At 45.6% G+C, this 16,944-nt stretch overlaps 1 protein-coding gene and 1 pseudogene across 2 annotated transcripts in view; one reads left to right on the forward strand and one right to left on the reverse strand.

Annotated features, from left to right (window-relative positions):
* Vps39 (VPS39 subunit of HOPS complex) overlaps positions 1-16,944 on the reverse strand; it is a 40,410-nt gene that overhangs the window by 15,761 nt on the left and 7,705 nt on the right. The window contains exons 3-12 of one of the 2 annotated variants that reach the window (XM_059261188.1): positions 15,043-15,075; positions 14,510-14,574; positions 13,783-13,825; positions 12,297-12,391; positions 11,125-11,223; positions 10,473-10,565; positions 8,156-8,339; positions 5,695-5,815; positions 5,478-5,598; positions 808-937 (exon numbers count right to left, since the gene is read on the reverse strand). In XM_059261188.1, the coding sequence (XP_059117171.1) occupies positions 808-937; positions 5,478-5,598; positions 5,695-5,815; positions 8,156-8,339; positions 10,473-10,565; positions 11,125-11,223; positions 12,297-12,391; positions 13,783-13,825; positions 14,510-14,574; positions 15,043-15,075 (984 nt within the window). The remainder of the gene's footprint in view (positions 1-807; positions 938-5,477; positions 5,599-5,694; positions 5,816-8,155; positions 8,340-10,472; positions 10,566-11,124; positions 11,224-12,296; positions 12,392-13,782; positions 13,826-14,509; positions 14,575-15,042; positions 15,076-16,944) is intronic. The other variant, XM_059261189.1, reaches the window with a different exon arrangement.
* Positions 15,605-16,524, forward strand: LOC131909978 (selenoprotein W-like; annotated as a pseudogene).

The raw sequence follows: 16,944 nt of genomic DNA on the forward strand, positions 1-16,944 counted from the left end.
AGCGATCACTGCACTTCTTTTACAGGTGTGATTTGTAGAGGAGAAAACGGAAGCAGGGAGTCCAGGGCTTTGATGAGCTCTGGCAGGCTGTACCAGTCACTCTTCTACTGCTGTCACATGACCAAGGCAACGAATAGAAGTGGCTTATCTGGCTGAAGATTCTAGAGGGGTGTCTGTCCGGCAGGGGTAGCAACAAAGAGCAGACATGGTGGCTGGGACAGAAGCTGAGGGCTCACATCTTGAACCCCAAGTAGGAAGCAGAGAGTGAAAGTGAAATGGTAAGAGTCTAAATTCTCAGTTTGCCTCCAGTGAGTACTTCCTCCAACAAGGACTCCTCCTAAGCCTCCCAAATAGCACCACCAACCAGGGACCAAATCCTCAAATATCTGCACTATGGGAGACATTCTCACTCACACCACACAGGCCAACCCCCATGTATCTGCTCCTCACCACCACACTCTACCAGAGAGGGAGGGCGCTGAAGCACTGGCCTGTGCTGGCTCTCCACAATGACCTACTGTGTAGCCCAGCAACTTCTGTCCAGCCCTACATTCAGTGAACACTAGCCGATCATGAACCTTTGTTAGACTTGATGTCTGTTACCTCTCTTTAACGATGAGGACAAAGACTTCTGGAAAACTGGAAGCCTGTATTAATCGGTGAGACCTCATTAGATAGGGCAAGAGCTTGTTAGGCATGGAAGTCAACTGTGATGAGAGTGGGTCTCTTCTGCTTTCATTTCTCCCCATCTTCCCCACTCTCTTCTCCACGAGCAGTTCCTACCCCAAAGCCACACCTGCTTGTTACCTGTGCCAAGTTTAGCAAAGACCTGCATGGACTCATCAAAGCGCTTCTGGCAGAAGAGGTTGAAGGCGTACAAGTTCTTAATGTGATGGATTTGCTGCTGCTTTTCACTGTCTGAGTCATCTTTCATTTCCTAAGAAAAGACAGAATAAAGAAAAGCTCATTCACTCTGCAAATATTTGCTCTGCTCACTCTAGGTGGTAAAACATCCTAGAAACCACAAGTGCTAAAATAAACTGTACAAGAGCACCATGGTACGTGCCTGCACAGACTGCCTGAGGATCTTTTAATGAAAACTTTTACTTCTTAAAACAACTGCATTAAAACCTGGCTACATAATTTTCAAAAAACTTTATTTATTTATTTATTTTTTGGTTTTTCAAGACAGGGTTTCTCTGCACAGCTCTGGCTATCCTGGAACTCACTCTATAGACCAGGCTGGCCTCGAACTCACAGAGATCTGCCTGCCACTGCCTCCCGAGTGCTTAAAAGTGTGCTTGATTAAAGGTGTGCACCACCACTGCCTAGCTTAATTTTATGTGTATAGGTGTTTTGCCTGCATATATGTCTGTGTACCACATATATGCAGCGGAGAGCATCAGATTCCCCTGGAACTGGAGTTACAGACAGTTGTGAGCTGTAATGAGAGCAGGTAATCCAGCCTAGGTCCTCTGCAAGTGCAGCCAGTGTGCTTAACCTATCAGCCATCTCTCTAGCCTCTGGTTATATAATTAAAAAATATATTTTTATTTTATGAGTGTTTGCCTACATGTATGTATGTGTACATACGCCTGGTGCCAGGAAAGCCAAGGAGAGGTTGCATGACAATCTTCACATCACACTGTAAAGTACCTATGCAATGAAAAATCACTAGCACTTCTACAGAGGGCCTAACTAGTGTCCCTGAAGTCCATCAAGGCCATGACAAACAAGGGAAGAGGAAGAAACTGTCACAGCCTAGAGATCACCCACGGTACACGCTAATTAAATGAATGTGAATGCCAGACTTGATCCTGGTACACACATGAAAGGATGTTAATAAAAGGTGGCCAAATCTCATCGAGCCTAAAGTTATATTTAAAAACAAAATCTGCCAGGCAGTGGTGGTGCAAGCCTTTAATCTCAAAGGCAGGTGGATCTCTGTGAGTTCAAGGCCAGGCTGGTCTACAGAGTGAGTTCCAGAACAGCCAGAGCTTTTACACAGAGAAACCCTGTCCAGAAAAACAAAAACAAATAATAATAATAAAATAAAATAAAACCCTTCTCAGAGGACTAGTAAGATAGATGGCTCAGTGGGTAAGGCTGCTTGCTGTACAAGTCTGGACCTGAGTTTGATTCCTGGGACCCATGCAGAGGTAGGTGTTATCCTCTGACCTACACATGTGTGCTGTAACACACATACAACTCACACATCTGCACACATGCAAAATTTTAAACTAATACATAACTACATAAATAAAATGCTTCTTGGTTCTTTCTCTCTCATCCTCTCTATTCCTGTTCCCCTTCGCTTCTCTACCATCACCCTAGTCCACTACTGTCAACACACAGCTGCACCCACACTGTGTATCCAAGTCAAGCTTATTCCCAGATATTTATGACATACCCTCTGCTCAAGTCAGTAGGAACTCCAAATGTTATAAAGCTGCACTTCACTTGTTTTCACTTTTTCCCCTTTTCTGTGTGTGTGTGTGTGTGTGTGTGTGTGTGTGTGTGTGTGTGTGTGTGTTCGCGTGCACTCACACACATGTGACTGGGTGGCATGCATGTGTGTGTGCATGCATGTGAGGTACTAGGTTGATGCCGGGAATTATCTTTAATCACTCTTCTACCTTATTCAATCAGGCAAAGGTCTCTCAATCAAACCCAGAGCTGACTGATATGGCTAATCTTGCTAGCCAGCTTGCTCTAGGGATGATCTGTTTCCACCTTCTAAGACTGAAATTATAGGCAGGCTGCCATATATATCTTGGGCACCAAGCACACACAAAAAAAATATTTAAAAAAAAAAGATGAAATACTGGGGCTGGAGTGATGGCTCAGTCTGTAACGTACTTAAGGACCTGAATTCAAAGCCCCAGCACCCCAGTGAAAAGCCAGCCAGGTATAGCTAAGCACAGCTATAATCCCTGTGATAGGAAGGCAGAGAAGAGGATCTCTAGGCCAGGCAGTTTAGCCAAACTGGTTATCTCCAGGTTTAAAAAATAAGGTAGAGAGTGACTGAGGAAGCCACTTAACATCAACCTCTGTCTATCACATGCTTACACAGGCACAACCATGCAAACCCAAGATGAATACAGAATGCCAATAAAAATACGAAAAAACGCTGACTCTCATTAGCCACCAGAGAAATGCAAATTACACCGAGATTCCTGCTTACCCTAGTCAGAACAGCAGTCATTAAGAAAATGAGTAACAACAGATGCTGGCAAGGGCGAGAACAAAAGGGAGACTTTATTCACTGCAGGCAGGAAAGCCAAGTCCAGCCACTGCAGAGACCAGTGTGGAGGGTCCTTAAAAACCATTACACTCAATCTTTCCCATGACCCAGCTTCACCTCTCCCGGGTATGGAGGGCTTCAAGTCAGCCTCTCCGAGAGACACTTGCACACCAGTGTCTACTACAGCCCCATTCACAACAGTGAAGTTATGGAACCGACCTAGATGTCTGGCAACAGAGGAAGGGCGAAGGAAGTGTGGCATGTATACACAACCATAAAGAAGAACAAAGTTCTGTTATTTTCAGGAATATGGAGGCAACTGGAAATAATCAAATTGAGCTATGCCAGCCTCAGAAAGACAAATGTGTATACCCTTTTTCCTCATTTGTAGCGTGTGTGTGTGTGTGTGTGTGTGTGTGTGTGTGTGTGTGTGTGTGTAATATAGAAGTAAAACTGTCCAGAGAACAAAGGGACCCAGTGGGGGGGGGTGAAGAAAGGGAACATGAAGAACCGAAGGGCAGTGTACTCAACAGACAATATATACATGTAGGAAAGCTTGAAAAATTAGCATCTTAAAGTGGGATTTATAATTTAATTACAGAATTTACACACACAAAATAAAAGTTGCTGTTCAAAACAGCCATCATGGGCTGGAGAAATAACTCAGTCCATAAAGTGTCTACACAGCAAGCACAAGGACCTGGGTTTGATCCCTAAAACCCACATAAAAAGGCTGGTGTAGTGGTATGTGCTTGTAATCTCAGCACTGGGGAGGCGGAGAGAGGAGGCTCCCCAGGTGGCTAGCCAACCTAACTAGTGAGCCCCGGGTCCCACAGAGACCCTATGGGGGGGGGGCACTAACAAGGAGGACGGCTGTCCTGACGCACAGTGCCTGAGGCTGCCTCCAGCCTCCACACACATATCGGTGCATGGACCCCAGTACACACATGCACACGTACACACAAGCAGCCACCGTAAGTGACTAAAGGTGTCTCCTTTAGAGACAGTCTAGACCTGCAAGACCATCTAGAAATCAAGCTTACTCTTAACGTCTTTGAATTAGCACTGTCCAGTCTAATGCCCAGGTTAGGTTCAGAGACTTATGGTCATTTCTGAAAATCAAATCCACTCTCTACAGATAGTAAAAAATATCCCATAAGCCACATGTGTCGGTGTATGCCTGTAATCCTAGCACTTGGAGGTTGAGGGGGGCAGACTGCCACAAAATTGAGACCAGCACGGACTACACAGCCTTGTCTCAAAAATTAAAAAGAGAAAAAAAAAATTACTAGCAACGGGAGAGAAAAATGGAACAAGACACACTGCTGCTTTGCTAGAACAACAGTCCACATGACCACACAGGAGAATGGCTGCAAATGTCTGGACGTGCTTGGTGTCTTCCAATAGATTCCGGTGTCGGGAACTTGCTTCCTAGGGTGGCAACACCGAGAACTGAGGGTGGACCGTCAAGAGGTGGGGCTCACCGGAAGGCTTTCAGGTCACTGGGGACAAAAGACACTCTTGAGAGAGGGCAGTTATGAAAGGGGCCCTGACCCCTCTTGTCTGCTCATGGTGTAACCGATTGTATGTCCTTGTATTTCTACCTGTTCCAGGTGGCAGCAAAGCCAAGGAGTGGCCCTTGTCATGGAGCCTGCACTATACCACTTGGACTTTGGATCTCTAAGTTGTGAGGTAAATAAACACCTCTTCTTCCTAAGCTGTCTGTTGCTGCGGTGACAAAAAGCTGACTGGCCCAGTGGCCACAGTAAACAGAAGGCAGCAGCTTGGTTCAATGTAACGAGTGTGGCAGTTTCAGAGCCTGAAGGCTGACACATGCCAACAGAAGTCACTGCTGAAAGAAATGAGGGGCCCTCTAGTGGCCACACTCAATGAGACAGTATCATGACATTTATGACTATCACTATATGTTAATGTGTGCATTGTCTTGAATTATTGCCAACCATATAATAGCTACTGAGTTATTTTATTCTTCCATTACTTTCTAGAAGGCACCAATATACTTGACATTCACTCTACACGTGAACAAGTAAAATCACTGGTGACATGGATATCTGAAGGTGGACTCAAACCCTCCATCAAAGCCCCCAGGCTTCCAGCTTATTCCTTATTTATATAATATAGATCTGAATACAAATACCTACATCATGTCCAGTTGCTTTAGAAAACGATGAGGCAAGCAGTCTGCCTCCCAAATCTAAGGAACAAGACTTACTGCGAGCTGCAGAGCCAGTTCAAACTGCTTGTCCTGGAGGAGCTGTTGGATTTGGGTTGCCATGGGGACAGGAATGAGTCTCCAAACAAAATGATTGCTGGCCACATAGATAATGTTTGATCTGGAGGCCGAAGAATATCGGTAAGAGGGCATGAGATTTACAATGGTACAGGGACTTGGGAGCAACACAGCCACAGTGAAGAGAGAAATTCCTTACCCCCCTAAGGTAATGAAACGGGGTCTTTGCAGCTCAATGCTCTGAACCAGAAGCCTTGGTTCAAGTGTTCGGATCTCCACATATCGGGGCAACACCGCAATGATGTATGGAGGCTGGTGCTCTGTAAGAGAGGACATGTTGAGCTTGCGTTCTAGTCGAAGGCTTTGGGTTAAGGATGGGCTTAGATTCAGTTGCTCACACAAAGGTGATGTAAACAGATCTTCAAAAAAACCCAAACCTTCAAGTCAAACACTAAGACAGGATGATCCCTCACGCAATCCACAGGAAAGGGGACCATTGCTTGCTTAAGTGATGTCAAGAGACATCTCCTGCCCAGCAGAGCTACACTGAGCTTTGCTAACACGGCTGGACCAGCTCCACTGTACAGCGGTGTACAGCGGCTTCCTGTGCACCTTTCCACCTGTCACGAAGCCAGGTCGCATAAATGCAGGGTGCAGCTGTCCTGGTACTGTAGCTGCAGAGAACTGGGCTCCAGAGAGAACAGGAGCAAGTTTCTTTTCCCTTCCTCACACTTGGTAAGGTTTCTGCTTGAGATTTTCAGAGAAAGAACACAAAACCCCACTTCACGCCTGCTGTAGCTGGAATATTGTCATCTTTTCTAATACTCATACACTGGACATTTAATCCCAGTGCGCTGGTGTTGGGAGGCAGGGCTGATGGAAGGTGGGAGAGACTACAGGTATGCACTACCACACCTGGCTTCTTCCTCGACTTTGTTAAGAGTGTTTACCACAGCCACTCTTTCCTTTCCGTACTTTGTAACAGGAATGGGACAATCCAGCTTAGTGCGCTGGGGGAAGCAAAAGAATCTGTAAATGTGCTAAAGTTAGTATGCAAAAAAGCCTAGAAGCCTTGCCATGGAAGCCTTCCTCTGGGAGGCTATGTGTCAAGGGAGATTTAACATGAATGCCGGAGACAGAAAATGTATCTTTGAAGATATATAAAAACTCAGAACCTCTAAGACTGAATAAAGACAAGCTTTACTTTATACTGAATTCTGAAATAAATTTACTGTTTGTACACAACATTAAGGCTAACTGCAAAAATTTAAACATAGGTACTGCAGGTGTGACTCAGTCAGTGGTACTGTCAATACAAAAACAGGTCTCACCTCAAAAGAGTAAGAAAGAGTTTATTCTGGACCTAAATATGACTATGGCCTAGGAACACAGATTCCAGTGTCCCTAAATACTGCATTCCACTGTGAATGTGGCTACAAGAGATGTTACTATAGAACGAAAGAAATTGTAAATAAAGCATCTTTGATTTGGGGCCAGAGGAAGGCAGGGTGCTATAGGTTTTAGATGTTACCTGATGGCATTCTTAGCGCTGAGACTGGTGAAAGCTAGTGGTCTGCTAAGAATACACTGTGAAATTGCTGGTTTGAAAGGTTTATTTTATTATTTACTTATGTGTATATATGTGTGGTTGTACTCAGAGAAACCCAAGGAGGGTGCTGGATCCCTTGGAGCTGGAGTTACAGACAGCTGTAAGTTACTGGTCATGAGTGCTGGGAACCAAACTCTGGTCCACTGAGAGAGCAGCAAGTGCTCTTCACCCCAGCCCCAGTACATAATGCTTTATCAAGAAGTGATACCTAGGACTCTAGCAGCCTCTCAGTTCCTCCCATGGGCCTGACAGTGGACCTTACGTAATTCCTCCATAATTCCGACTGCCGGCTGAGCTGGTCAAGCTCTCTCTGTACAAACTCTCACTCACAGTCAGCTTGCCTTCTGCATCTTCAGTTTTATCCTGCCCTGTCTGCCCAGAATGTAAGGACACTGTTCTTCAAATCCTATCCCAGACTCCCTGCCCGGCCCAGTCCAATCTTACCTATGCAGGGCATCGTCTTCATGTCTAATTAAACACTCCAACTTCCCTCTCTGTGAACTTCTAAATTCTGAAATGCAACCCTTTTCTCATGAGCTAGAGTCTCTCAGTACAGAAAGCACTAACCATGTTTGTGTTTCTGACTGCAAAGGAAGTGCAGCAAGCATGTCACATGCTCCAGAAAATACCACTGCAGAGGAAAGGGAGCCGGAGGCAGGGTTAGGAAACTCCACCACAGGGGCAGTCTGACCCTCTAAATTACACATATCAGAGGGATATGGAAGGAACTTCCAGACGTGGCAAAGGAGCTAGTAACAACCATTACAGGAAGATGAAAGAAAAGCACAAAGAAGTGGGAATGATGGCAGACAACCACTTCCTGAAATACACACTTCTTTGTACATTCTTCCCCCTCTGAAGCAAAACTCCACTTCCAGAAAAACCTTATCCCCTCCTTAATGTTCCTGAAAGTGAGTACTTAAAAGAAGGGGAGCTGGGAGTGAGCAGCAGAGGGTGGGCAGTCTGCTGTAGTCTGCCTGATGGAACTGCTTCTACAGGGATGGTAGAGCCTCCATGCACAGGACAAAGCAGCAGCTGCTGCGGGCCTCACCCATGGCCACTGGGATGTCCATCCAGTTCAGGGCGCACTTCTGCGTGCAGACGCCCTCATCGTTGAGCACCACCGTGAGGTCGTCCTGGCCCACAGCCACTTTCCCATCTGCCAGAGGGGCGACTAAGGGCTCCAGCTGCTTTCCTGTTGGGAAGAGCTCTTTGATGGAGCCCTTCCCATCCACCTGCAGGAAGACGGGAGGGGTCATCCAGCACTTCCCTGGAGAAGTCCACACAAAACCCAAACCAGAGAAGCCCATAATGTTCCCTGTTTGACTTGAGCGAATATGGTTTTCATGATGATAATCTTTACCACAGCGTAGGACCAGTTTCAAAAGCGGAGAAAATCATCTGCCTGGCACCAACCGTGCTACGATGCAGAGCAACTAGGGCTTTTACTGATGCTAGGTGCTACAACACAGAGCATCACCGCTGGGAATGAAAAATGGTACAGATAGTTCATATGCTAGCTCTCTACAGAGCTAAGCACAAGCCTACTCTCGGTATTATCCACCAGAAATGAAAATTTACATTTGTAGAAATCCTCACATACAGATGTTTATAGCAGCTTTATTCAGAGTTGCTAAAAATGGGGAACATGTGTATCCTTCAGCTGACAGGCGAATAAACAAACTCCAGTCCGCCCATGGCACAGACCAGTACTCAGCAGTGAAAAACAGTGTACTGTGCTAAGTAGAAGCTCTCCATTTGATACAAGTCCGTTTATGTGACATTCTACAAAAAACAAAACTAAGCGATAACACATCGTCAGCAGTGGAGGTCTGGGAGTTAGATGAGGGGCAGCTGGAAGGAATGGGAGGTGACAGACTTGCTTTGAATTGTTACTGTGGCATTAGTTACATAACCCTAGATATTTGTTAAAACCAAGATCATATAACAAAAAGAGTGGAATTTAATGTAAAGACATGAGCAATATTTTAATAGCCAGGGTCCTAAAGCACGGTTTGCTACCCTCAGAAAATGAAGTCTTAAGGAGGTGAGGGGGCTGAGGATGTAGCTCAGTGGTGATGGTGGTGTGTGACAGAAGCATCCACAGGAGTCAGAAGGCGAGACACCTGCTCCAGCTTCAGGCCCCATCCCACTGCAGATTCCTCTCAGCATGTACATGCCTGGTCAGAATCTTGTCAGCTGAGAGCAGCGACTCCTTCAGGACTCTGCACCCCAAGTGCTGGCAACAGTAAAATATCCCCAAACTAAACATGCGGAGCAAAAATAGCGAAGAGATAAACAATAAAGAGCTAACACTGTGGGGAGCAAGGTGGAAGGCTTCTATAACTGCCAGGTCTGGATTATTAGACCAGTGTGAAGCCAAGAGATTTAGATCACTCTGTGAGGTGAGGTGCACGCCATCTTTTCTATCTCCAGTATGCACATGAGAGGGGAAAAGACAGCGTGGCTCCTCACCACTCTGTGGTAGAAAAACAAGTTATAAAGACAGTTTGTATAGCAGGGTTTTTACGTGCATGGGCACTTTGCCTGCATGTATGTCTGTGCACCACATGTACCACAGGCATGCCTGGTGTCCAGGGAGGCTGGAAGAGGGCATCAGATCCCCTGAAACTGGAGTTAGAGTTGGCTATCAGTCGCCATGTGGGTGCTGGGAACTGATCTGGGTCCCCTCAAAAATAAGCCAGTGCTCTTAATCACTGAGCCACCTCCAGCCTCCAGCAAGGTATATTTTAAAACAGGGGAGAAACCCATATAACAGAAGTATTTTTTTTTCTTTTCTTTTCTCTAGGTGCTAGGGAATCAAACAAAAGCCCCCACCCCTCACCTGCACTGTTTCTGATTTGGGGAGAGAGGGAGTCTGGATGATCAGCACCCCCATTTCCTCATTGGCATTTTCTACAATACACTTGTGCAACTTCTGAAATTAGTGGAAAAACTGAAAACAAATACACTAAGAGATTTTGAACTCTAAAGTCAGAAATACTTAAGTTAACACTGAAGTTCATATGTAATTCTGAGCAGCGACACCTGGGAAAGAGTGTGATGATCGGACAGACAGACAGACAGACAGAGCCCTGATCCTGTCCCAGTCATCAGATACTGTGGATAATGACGCAGAGAACTGAGAGCTGACTCTGCTTGGCTGAAGCTACAGACACCTGATTTATGGCAAATCCTAAGAGCACACACACAAACACTGTGCACACAGACAGGAACGCTGTTACACCCTACTTAAGGAGGTCTGTCTCCCGACCTGGAGTTCGGAAGCGGTGGTCATCTGTCAAGGTAAACTCACGACCACTTCCCCAAGGCAAACTGATGAGAGCAGCAAACACAGAAGGCTTTACCCTGATCAGGTAGTAGTCTCTCTTGAAGCCAACACAGATAGAATTTTCACACCATGCCATGGACTTGGGCACATCAGGTACACTAAAGTCCCCCTGAAAAAAGAGAATATGAGTCCAAATGAAAAGATTCTAAAAGGGGGTGGGGGGGTGGGGTGAGATTCAGGCCTTTCTGTTATACTACTTCCATTCTGCAAAATACCCTACACCCCCAAAACTATATACCTAAAATATAAACCAGGTCTGGGCTTAATCCCAGCACTCAAGAGGCAGAGGCAAGTGGATTTCTGAGTTCAAGGCCAGCCTGGTCTACAGAGCAAGTTCCAGGACAGCCAGGGCTACACAGAGAGACCCTGTCTCAAAACAAACAATAACAAAAGAAAACCAAACAACAAACAAACAATATGAATCACCCTAATAAAAATAGAAATCACCCAGGAACTGGAAAAAATGCATCTGGAAATGTGAGCCACTCTAAGATAAAGCAACCTTCGGTGATGCTGTGGAATTCCACAGCAGTGGGCATGGGCAAGCCCCAGGGCACTGCGTCAGTGTATCTGCCTGGGAGAACCTCACTAGGTCTAAACAGGAGGCTGTGGGCTACCGACAGCACCAGCTTCCACCCTGCTCCCACGGCGGGTACAGTGGCCTTTACCTGCAGTTCATGGAATTCCCTGTCCTTCCAGAAGTACAGCTGCAGCTTCTTTTTCACAGCCACACACATCCGCAGTACCTCCTCACCGGTCTCAGTGTGCTGGGGAGAAACACCCAAGCCAAGGAGGATGCGATGAGTTCAAGGACAGAGACAAGCAGACTGGCCACCTCGACTTGAATACAAATCTGCAGAACCTAAAGCCCACTGCCAGCGCTGGGTAGAGGAACACCACTCTGCCAAGTACTTAGACACACCTGGATGAGGAGCACTTCTTCCAAATGGACACTCCCAACTCAGAAAAAACATCCCAGAGTATGTCTTCCATTCTATAACTGTGTCATCCCCCATTCCCTGCACCCCCACTCCACCCCCCACCCCCGTTTCCTTAAATGTTCTTGCCCATGGCTGTCATGAACTGGGTCAGGGGTTAGTATGAGTCAGTGACAGCAGACCCACTTGTAATACTTAGAAAGAATTGGGAAAAATCTCTAAGCACAGAGCAATTAAGAGTAGAAGTGAGGGGGCTGGAAAGATGGCTCAGAGGTTAAGAGCATTGGCTGTTCTTCTAGAAGTCCTGAGTTCAATTCCCAGCAACCACATGGTGGCTCACAGCCATCTATAATGAGACCTGGTGCCCTCCTCTGGTGTGCAGGCATACATGCAGGCAGAATATTGTATACTAATAAATAAACAAATCTTTAAAAAAGAGTGGAGTGAGCCACCAAAAGTTAACAGTGATCCCCACTGAGAGGAGGCCTAGGAAGTCTGAAGAACTGAAAGATGACGAATTGGCAAAAACAAAGACGTCATTTTTGAACAGTGCAAACTCCCTAATAGCAAAGACCACAGTAATTTGTTTAGAACAGGTCAACTTGATACCACGAACAGGTTGATGACAGTGTTAAGGTCTTACTTTCTCCTCATGGTTTGCCTGACAACTAACTGCCTTTCCCCTGGCTAGCTGCCTCCTGACACACAGACACCTGGCATTTTAATTAGCACACAGGGAATGAAACTCTTGCATCCCATACCACATATAATATGATCCAAAGCAAAATATTCTTCTCTGAAGGCTGCTGGGTTTGGACGTCAGAGTCCTTCTTCCCATGAAGTGGTAGGAACTTAGGCAATGCTGGACTCACAAAGACAAAGTTCCCATCAAACACACTCACCTTGAGGTCACAAGTGAACAATGATGCTCCCTTGGCCTTTGAAACTGTAGTGATCTGCTGAAATGTCAGCAAGTCATGGACATAAATGTTGTTTTCTGTTTGGGAGGAAGTACAATGTCACTAAGTCAATCACTAATACAATCACTAAGATAAAAACAATAACAACAAAAAGTAACTGTGTAACATCTATAAGAAGTGAACTACAGACCCTGGCTGAGGACGTACCTCCAGGTTCACTAACAATGATCCATTCCAGACTCTATCAGTGCAAACATCTTCTGACCTGGATATTTTGTTTCTTAAGACTCTGAGCTGACTTCAGTAAGGGGGCTTTCACTTCCTACTGCCCTTGTCCTCTCAAGTGTGGAAAGAGGTCAGCATATTTATCCAGGAAATAGCTTTCTGAGCTACATATGCTAGGAAGTTCCAATTAGAAAAATGAAATTCTCTCTGGATTTTGTGGAAACCATGGCAAGGATTTCTGCTTAAGCAAAATTAGCCAAGTAATGCAGCAGTCCCCCATGAACTACTCAGCTCCAAGGCACCAATCAGTGCCCAATATCCTTTCTTATTCATATACCATTTGATAAAGCTTCACTTGGCACAGTAAGAGCTTAGAAACAACTAACAACAGAACAACTATGATACACAACAGCAGCAGCACGTGAGTGCTGTCTCTCTCAGAGTATCTTACTGACGTCCTTCCTTCAATCCCACGCTTGACCACAGGTAACCAAAACTGCAGAAAGCAAACCTGTGGGCAGAAGGATTACCAAAACATCTGAAATGACCTTTTAGCTGGTTTCTACGGTGAAGATTTACCGCTTAAATGTTTAACTGGGGACCCAGGTTACAATGGTTCTGCTATCTAGGCCTCAGGCTAAATAGCACAGGGTGTGAGGTAAGTTTTAGTCTTGGCCTCTCTGGATGCCTCCTACAAAACTATGACTTTGCAAGGAAGGGCCCTAACAGTCTGGCCCTACCTGCCTCTGGCTTGAAAGCTTGTCATTCTTCACCACGTGTCCTAAGTCAGGCCACAAGTAACATCGACTGCCACATGACGGCCTTGCTTAAGTTCTTCCTTGCCACTCAGGCTCTGCCTACTTCTCTCTTCCGAAGGAAACCATCAGTCCTTCCCATTCCTCAGATCCCACAGCACTGTTACCGTTTGTATCACCACTACTTCCTAAATTTTGGCCATGATAATCAGAATATAAACATCAAAGGTAGAAACAATGTCTCATTGATCTCAGTATTCCTCATGTCTACTTCAGGCTTGCACAGGGTATGGCATATAAATATACGATCACTGGATGGATCATTACTTATTGATCACCGAACAGAGAATCTTGAAGACTAGAGTTCAAAGTCATGGGAGATGCTGCTTTTATTACCCATATGCCCTGCTGTATATGGTTAGAAGATACCAGCTCATTGTTAACTGTCAAATTAACACATGAAATACAAATGTAGCCCCTTTTCTTACCTAACAAGCTGACTAGAATCTTAAACTGGGAAACCACATGGATCTGGAAAATAGCAAATCATTATACTCAATTAACATTTCTGGTAAGGTTTAACAAAAGTTCACTTAACAAGAAGACTAAATCAGACTAAAGGGCCTGTACTGGTTACAGACTTCTGACTCATTTTTCTGTGTAACCACGGTTTCTGCTTGTGAAAAAGGGTTCAGGCACCTGACCACAGGCAGAGATTCCCTATATAAAGAGGGTGGAGAGAAGAGGATTCAAATTAAATAACATCATCAAGTTCTAGCTTTGGCTAGGGCTTGAGTGTATCCCTTAATAGCTAATGCATTTGTTGCGAGCCTGGTCCCCACTGTGGTGACATTAAGGAGTAAGGCCTGGTGGGAAGTCAATGGGTCACTTGGCATATATAATTAGAAGAGAGTGGATAAGTGCTCATGGGATTCAATTAGTTCTCAAGAGAGGTAAACAGGTCAAGTCTCTTCCTGAATCATCTCTGGCTTCCTGTGTGACAGTATGTTGTGTGTGTCCTGTCACGAGGCTTTCATCACGGCTGAGATGCTGGCAGCACTGTGTTCTTGAACTTGTAGAACTGTGAGCTCAGTCCATCTTTTTTCTCCTAAAGTAGCCTTGTTCAGTTGTTGAATCACAGTACTGAGAACCAGACTAACAGCAGAGCCTCAGAGAAGCCGAATAATACTTACAGCACTGATCAAGGCCACTTACCTGCTGGATCTTTTTGGAAAAGTTCTTATTGGACTTCTCTAGTGTTACCTCAAACCTGTTACAACCTATAGAAAACAGAAAAACCTCTGTAGTTCCAAATATGGGGACACATATAAAATAAAAACGTGGCAACATTTGCACTCCTAATAAATCTCTAAAAACACCTAAAAGACTACAAGTCCGAGGTCTAACAGGCAGCTCTCTTTACTGAGCACAGTAGGTGGTTTTCAACTCCAGGGTTCCAGCAGAGGGTTTCATGCACCTTTAGCACAGCAGAAAAGATCACATGATGCTTACCAACGCAGCAGGGTACCTGGAGTCTGAAGACCTTACTCTACAAAACACACTGGCCAAGTGATTCTCAAGAAGAGGGTAAAGAGTAGTTGTCACATGGAAAGCACAAGCCCTGAGACCCAGCCCAAAGTCTACTTCCACCTACAACTACCTCCGAGCGAAGCCCTACACCCTGCACCCGAGGACAGAGCCAAGAGCACCACCTCCAAGCCAGAGTGCGGGGATGCGTCTACACTTACTGCCGCTTTCAGGTGAGGCTACATCTGCTGGCACTGTTACAAAAAAGGGGAAGAAAGTCAACACCACAGAGACGCATGAGCCCATCTGGCTGGGGAAACAAACACAGTCAGCTACAGAAGTTACCCAATCAAAGTGGGAGAAATTACAACTCCAACGGCTACTATGAAGCAGTAACTAGATACAAAGTGCTGGATTGATTTTAATCTATATTTTATATCGCCTCACAACTAACCCCAAGGAGCTGGTCTTATTATCCCAATGTTTTCTAAGAAAAGGTCTTACTTTTCTATAGTGGCCTATGGTAGCCTAGGTTTTACTACATAGCCCAGGCCGGCCTTGAACTTACTGTAATCCCCTCCTGCCTCAGCCTCCTGAATGCTGAGATTATAGGTACGAATTCTACAAGGGTTTTCACTTTTTCCTAATTTTATTTTGTTACTGGGGCAGGAGCACACATATGTCATAACAAATGACAACTCTGTGGAGTCGGATCTCTCCTGCCCTTACACAGGTTCTGGGGATTGATCTGGGTTGTCAGCCAAGCACTTCACCCACCGGACCATGTCAATGGCCCCTCATTGGTTGGTTGGTTTGACTGTCTTGAGACAGGGTCTCATTGCATTTTTGAAACAGGGCCTTTTTATATAGTCTAGGGTGGTCTGGAGCTCTTGTTCTTCTGTTTCAGCCTTCAAAGGTGTTGGAATTACAGGTATGCTGTACTATGGCAGGTTCCAAAATCACATTTGAGGTGTCTGATGGATTAAGTAGCTAGGGGAACAGCCAGTGCTTGACAAACATCTGTTCTCACACAGATAGAGCTGGAAAAGAGCAATATTCTATTCAAGCAACTGGATTTCCACTGTTGATAACATACTTGACCAAGGGAGTTTCTCAGAATGAGGACTCACCCTCAGACATATCAGTGAACTTCTTATTCTGTTACATTAAGGGCAACTGGTCTGTCTGATGCATTGGATGGCCCTTTTCATGAGTGATTTGAAACTTCAACTGGAAACTAACATCTGGAAAAATAGTTTCACCGAGTCACAAATTTTCCAAATGATAGCATATCGCATTTTAGAATATTTAACATCATGCTCATTATGTAATGTCATTCCCAACCTCAACCGAAAAATCTTTAAGGACAAGACCTCAGGGTCTCCAGAGCTGGCCACACCTGGTTCTTGTACTTCACAGGGGCTGCAATCCAGAGCCAGGCTGCTCACTGGCTATTCCAGTTGTGTTCTATGGAACTTGAGGCTACAAGCCAAAGTACCTCTGGGTCAAGAGAAAGCTAGAAGATGAGTTCCCTGGATGTCCGGCTATCTGTGGAGAGGTTATTATAACCCTCCAGGTTATTTCCAAGGACAGTAGATGGGAAGTTGCTTCACTCTGAGGAAGAGAGGTGTGGCTATCTGGGTGCCCAGTGCAGGTTTCAGAAGCTGGTGACCACCATCAAAGCAACCCTGGCTCAGTGCTAGGAGCCTGAAGGCAGAGCTTGAGACCTGCTGGCTACCCTTCTTGACAGACACCTAGTGACAGGAAGGACTGAAATGTCTCACAGACCTGTCTTTCCTGGATGTTCCTGTAGCTGCCTGGAATCCACCTTTGCACACACTACATCTGCCCTCCTCCTGCTCTGCCCTGGCGCTTCCTGAAGTCCCCACGTCTCCCATCTGCCCTCCTGCTCTGCCCTGTGCATCCTGAAGTCCCCACGTCTCCCATCTGCCCTCCTGCTCTTCCCTGTGCTTCCTGAAGTCCCCACATCTCCCATCTGCCCTCCTGCTCTGCCCTGTGCTTCCTGAAGTCCCCACATCTCCCATCTGCCCTCCTGCTCCAGTTCCCCTTCTCTGGAAGCCTTCTATAGCAGCACTAGCAATGGTTTCTAGTCAAATAAATGT

Source organism: Peromyscus eremicus, chromosome 4 (genome assembly GCF_949786415.1).
Source record: "Peromyscus eremicus chromosome 4, PerEre_H2_v1, whole genome shotgun sequence".
In the NCBI taxonomy this organism is placed as follows: Eukaryota; Metazoa; Chordata; class Mammalia; order Rodentia; family Cricetidae; genus Peromyscus; species Peromyscus eremicus.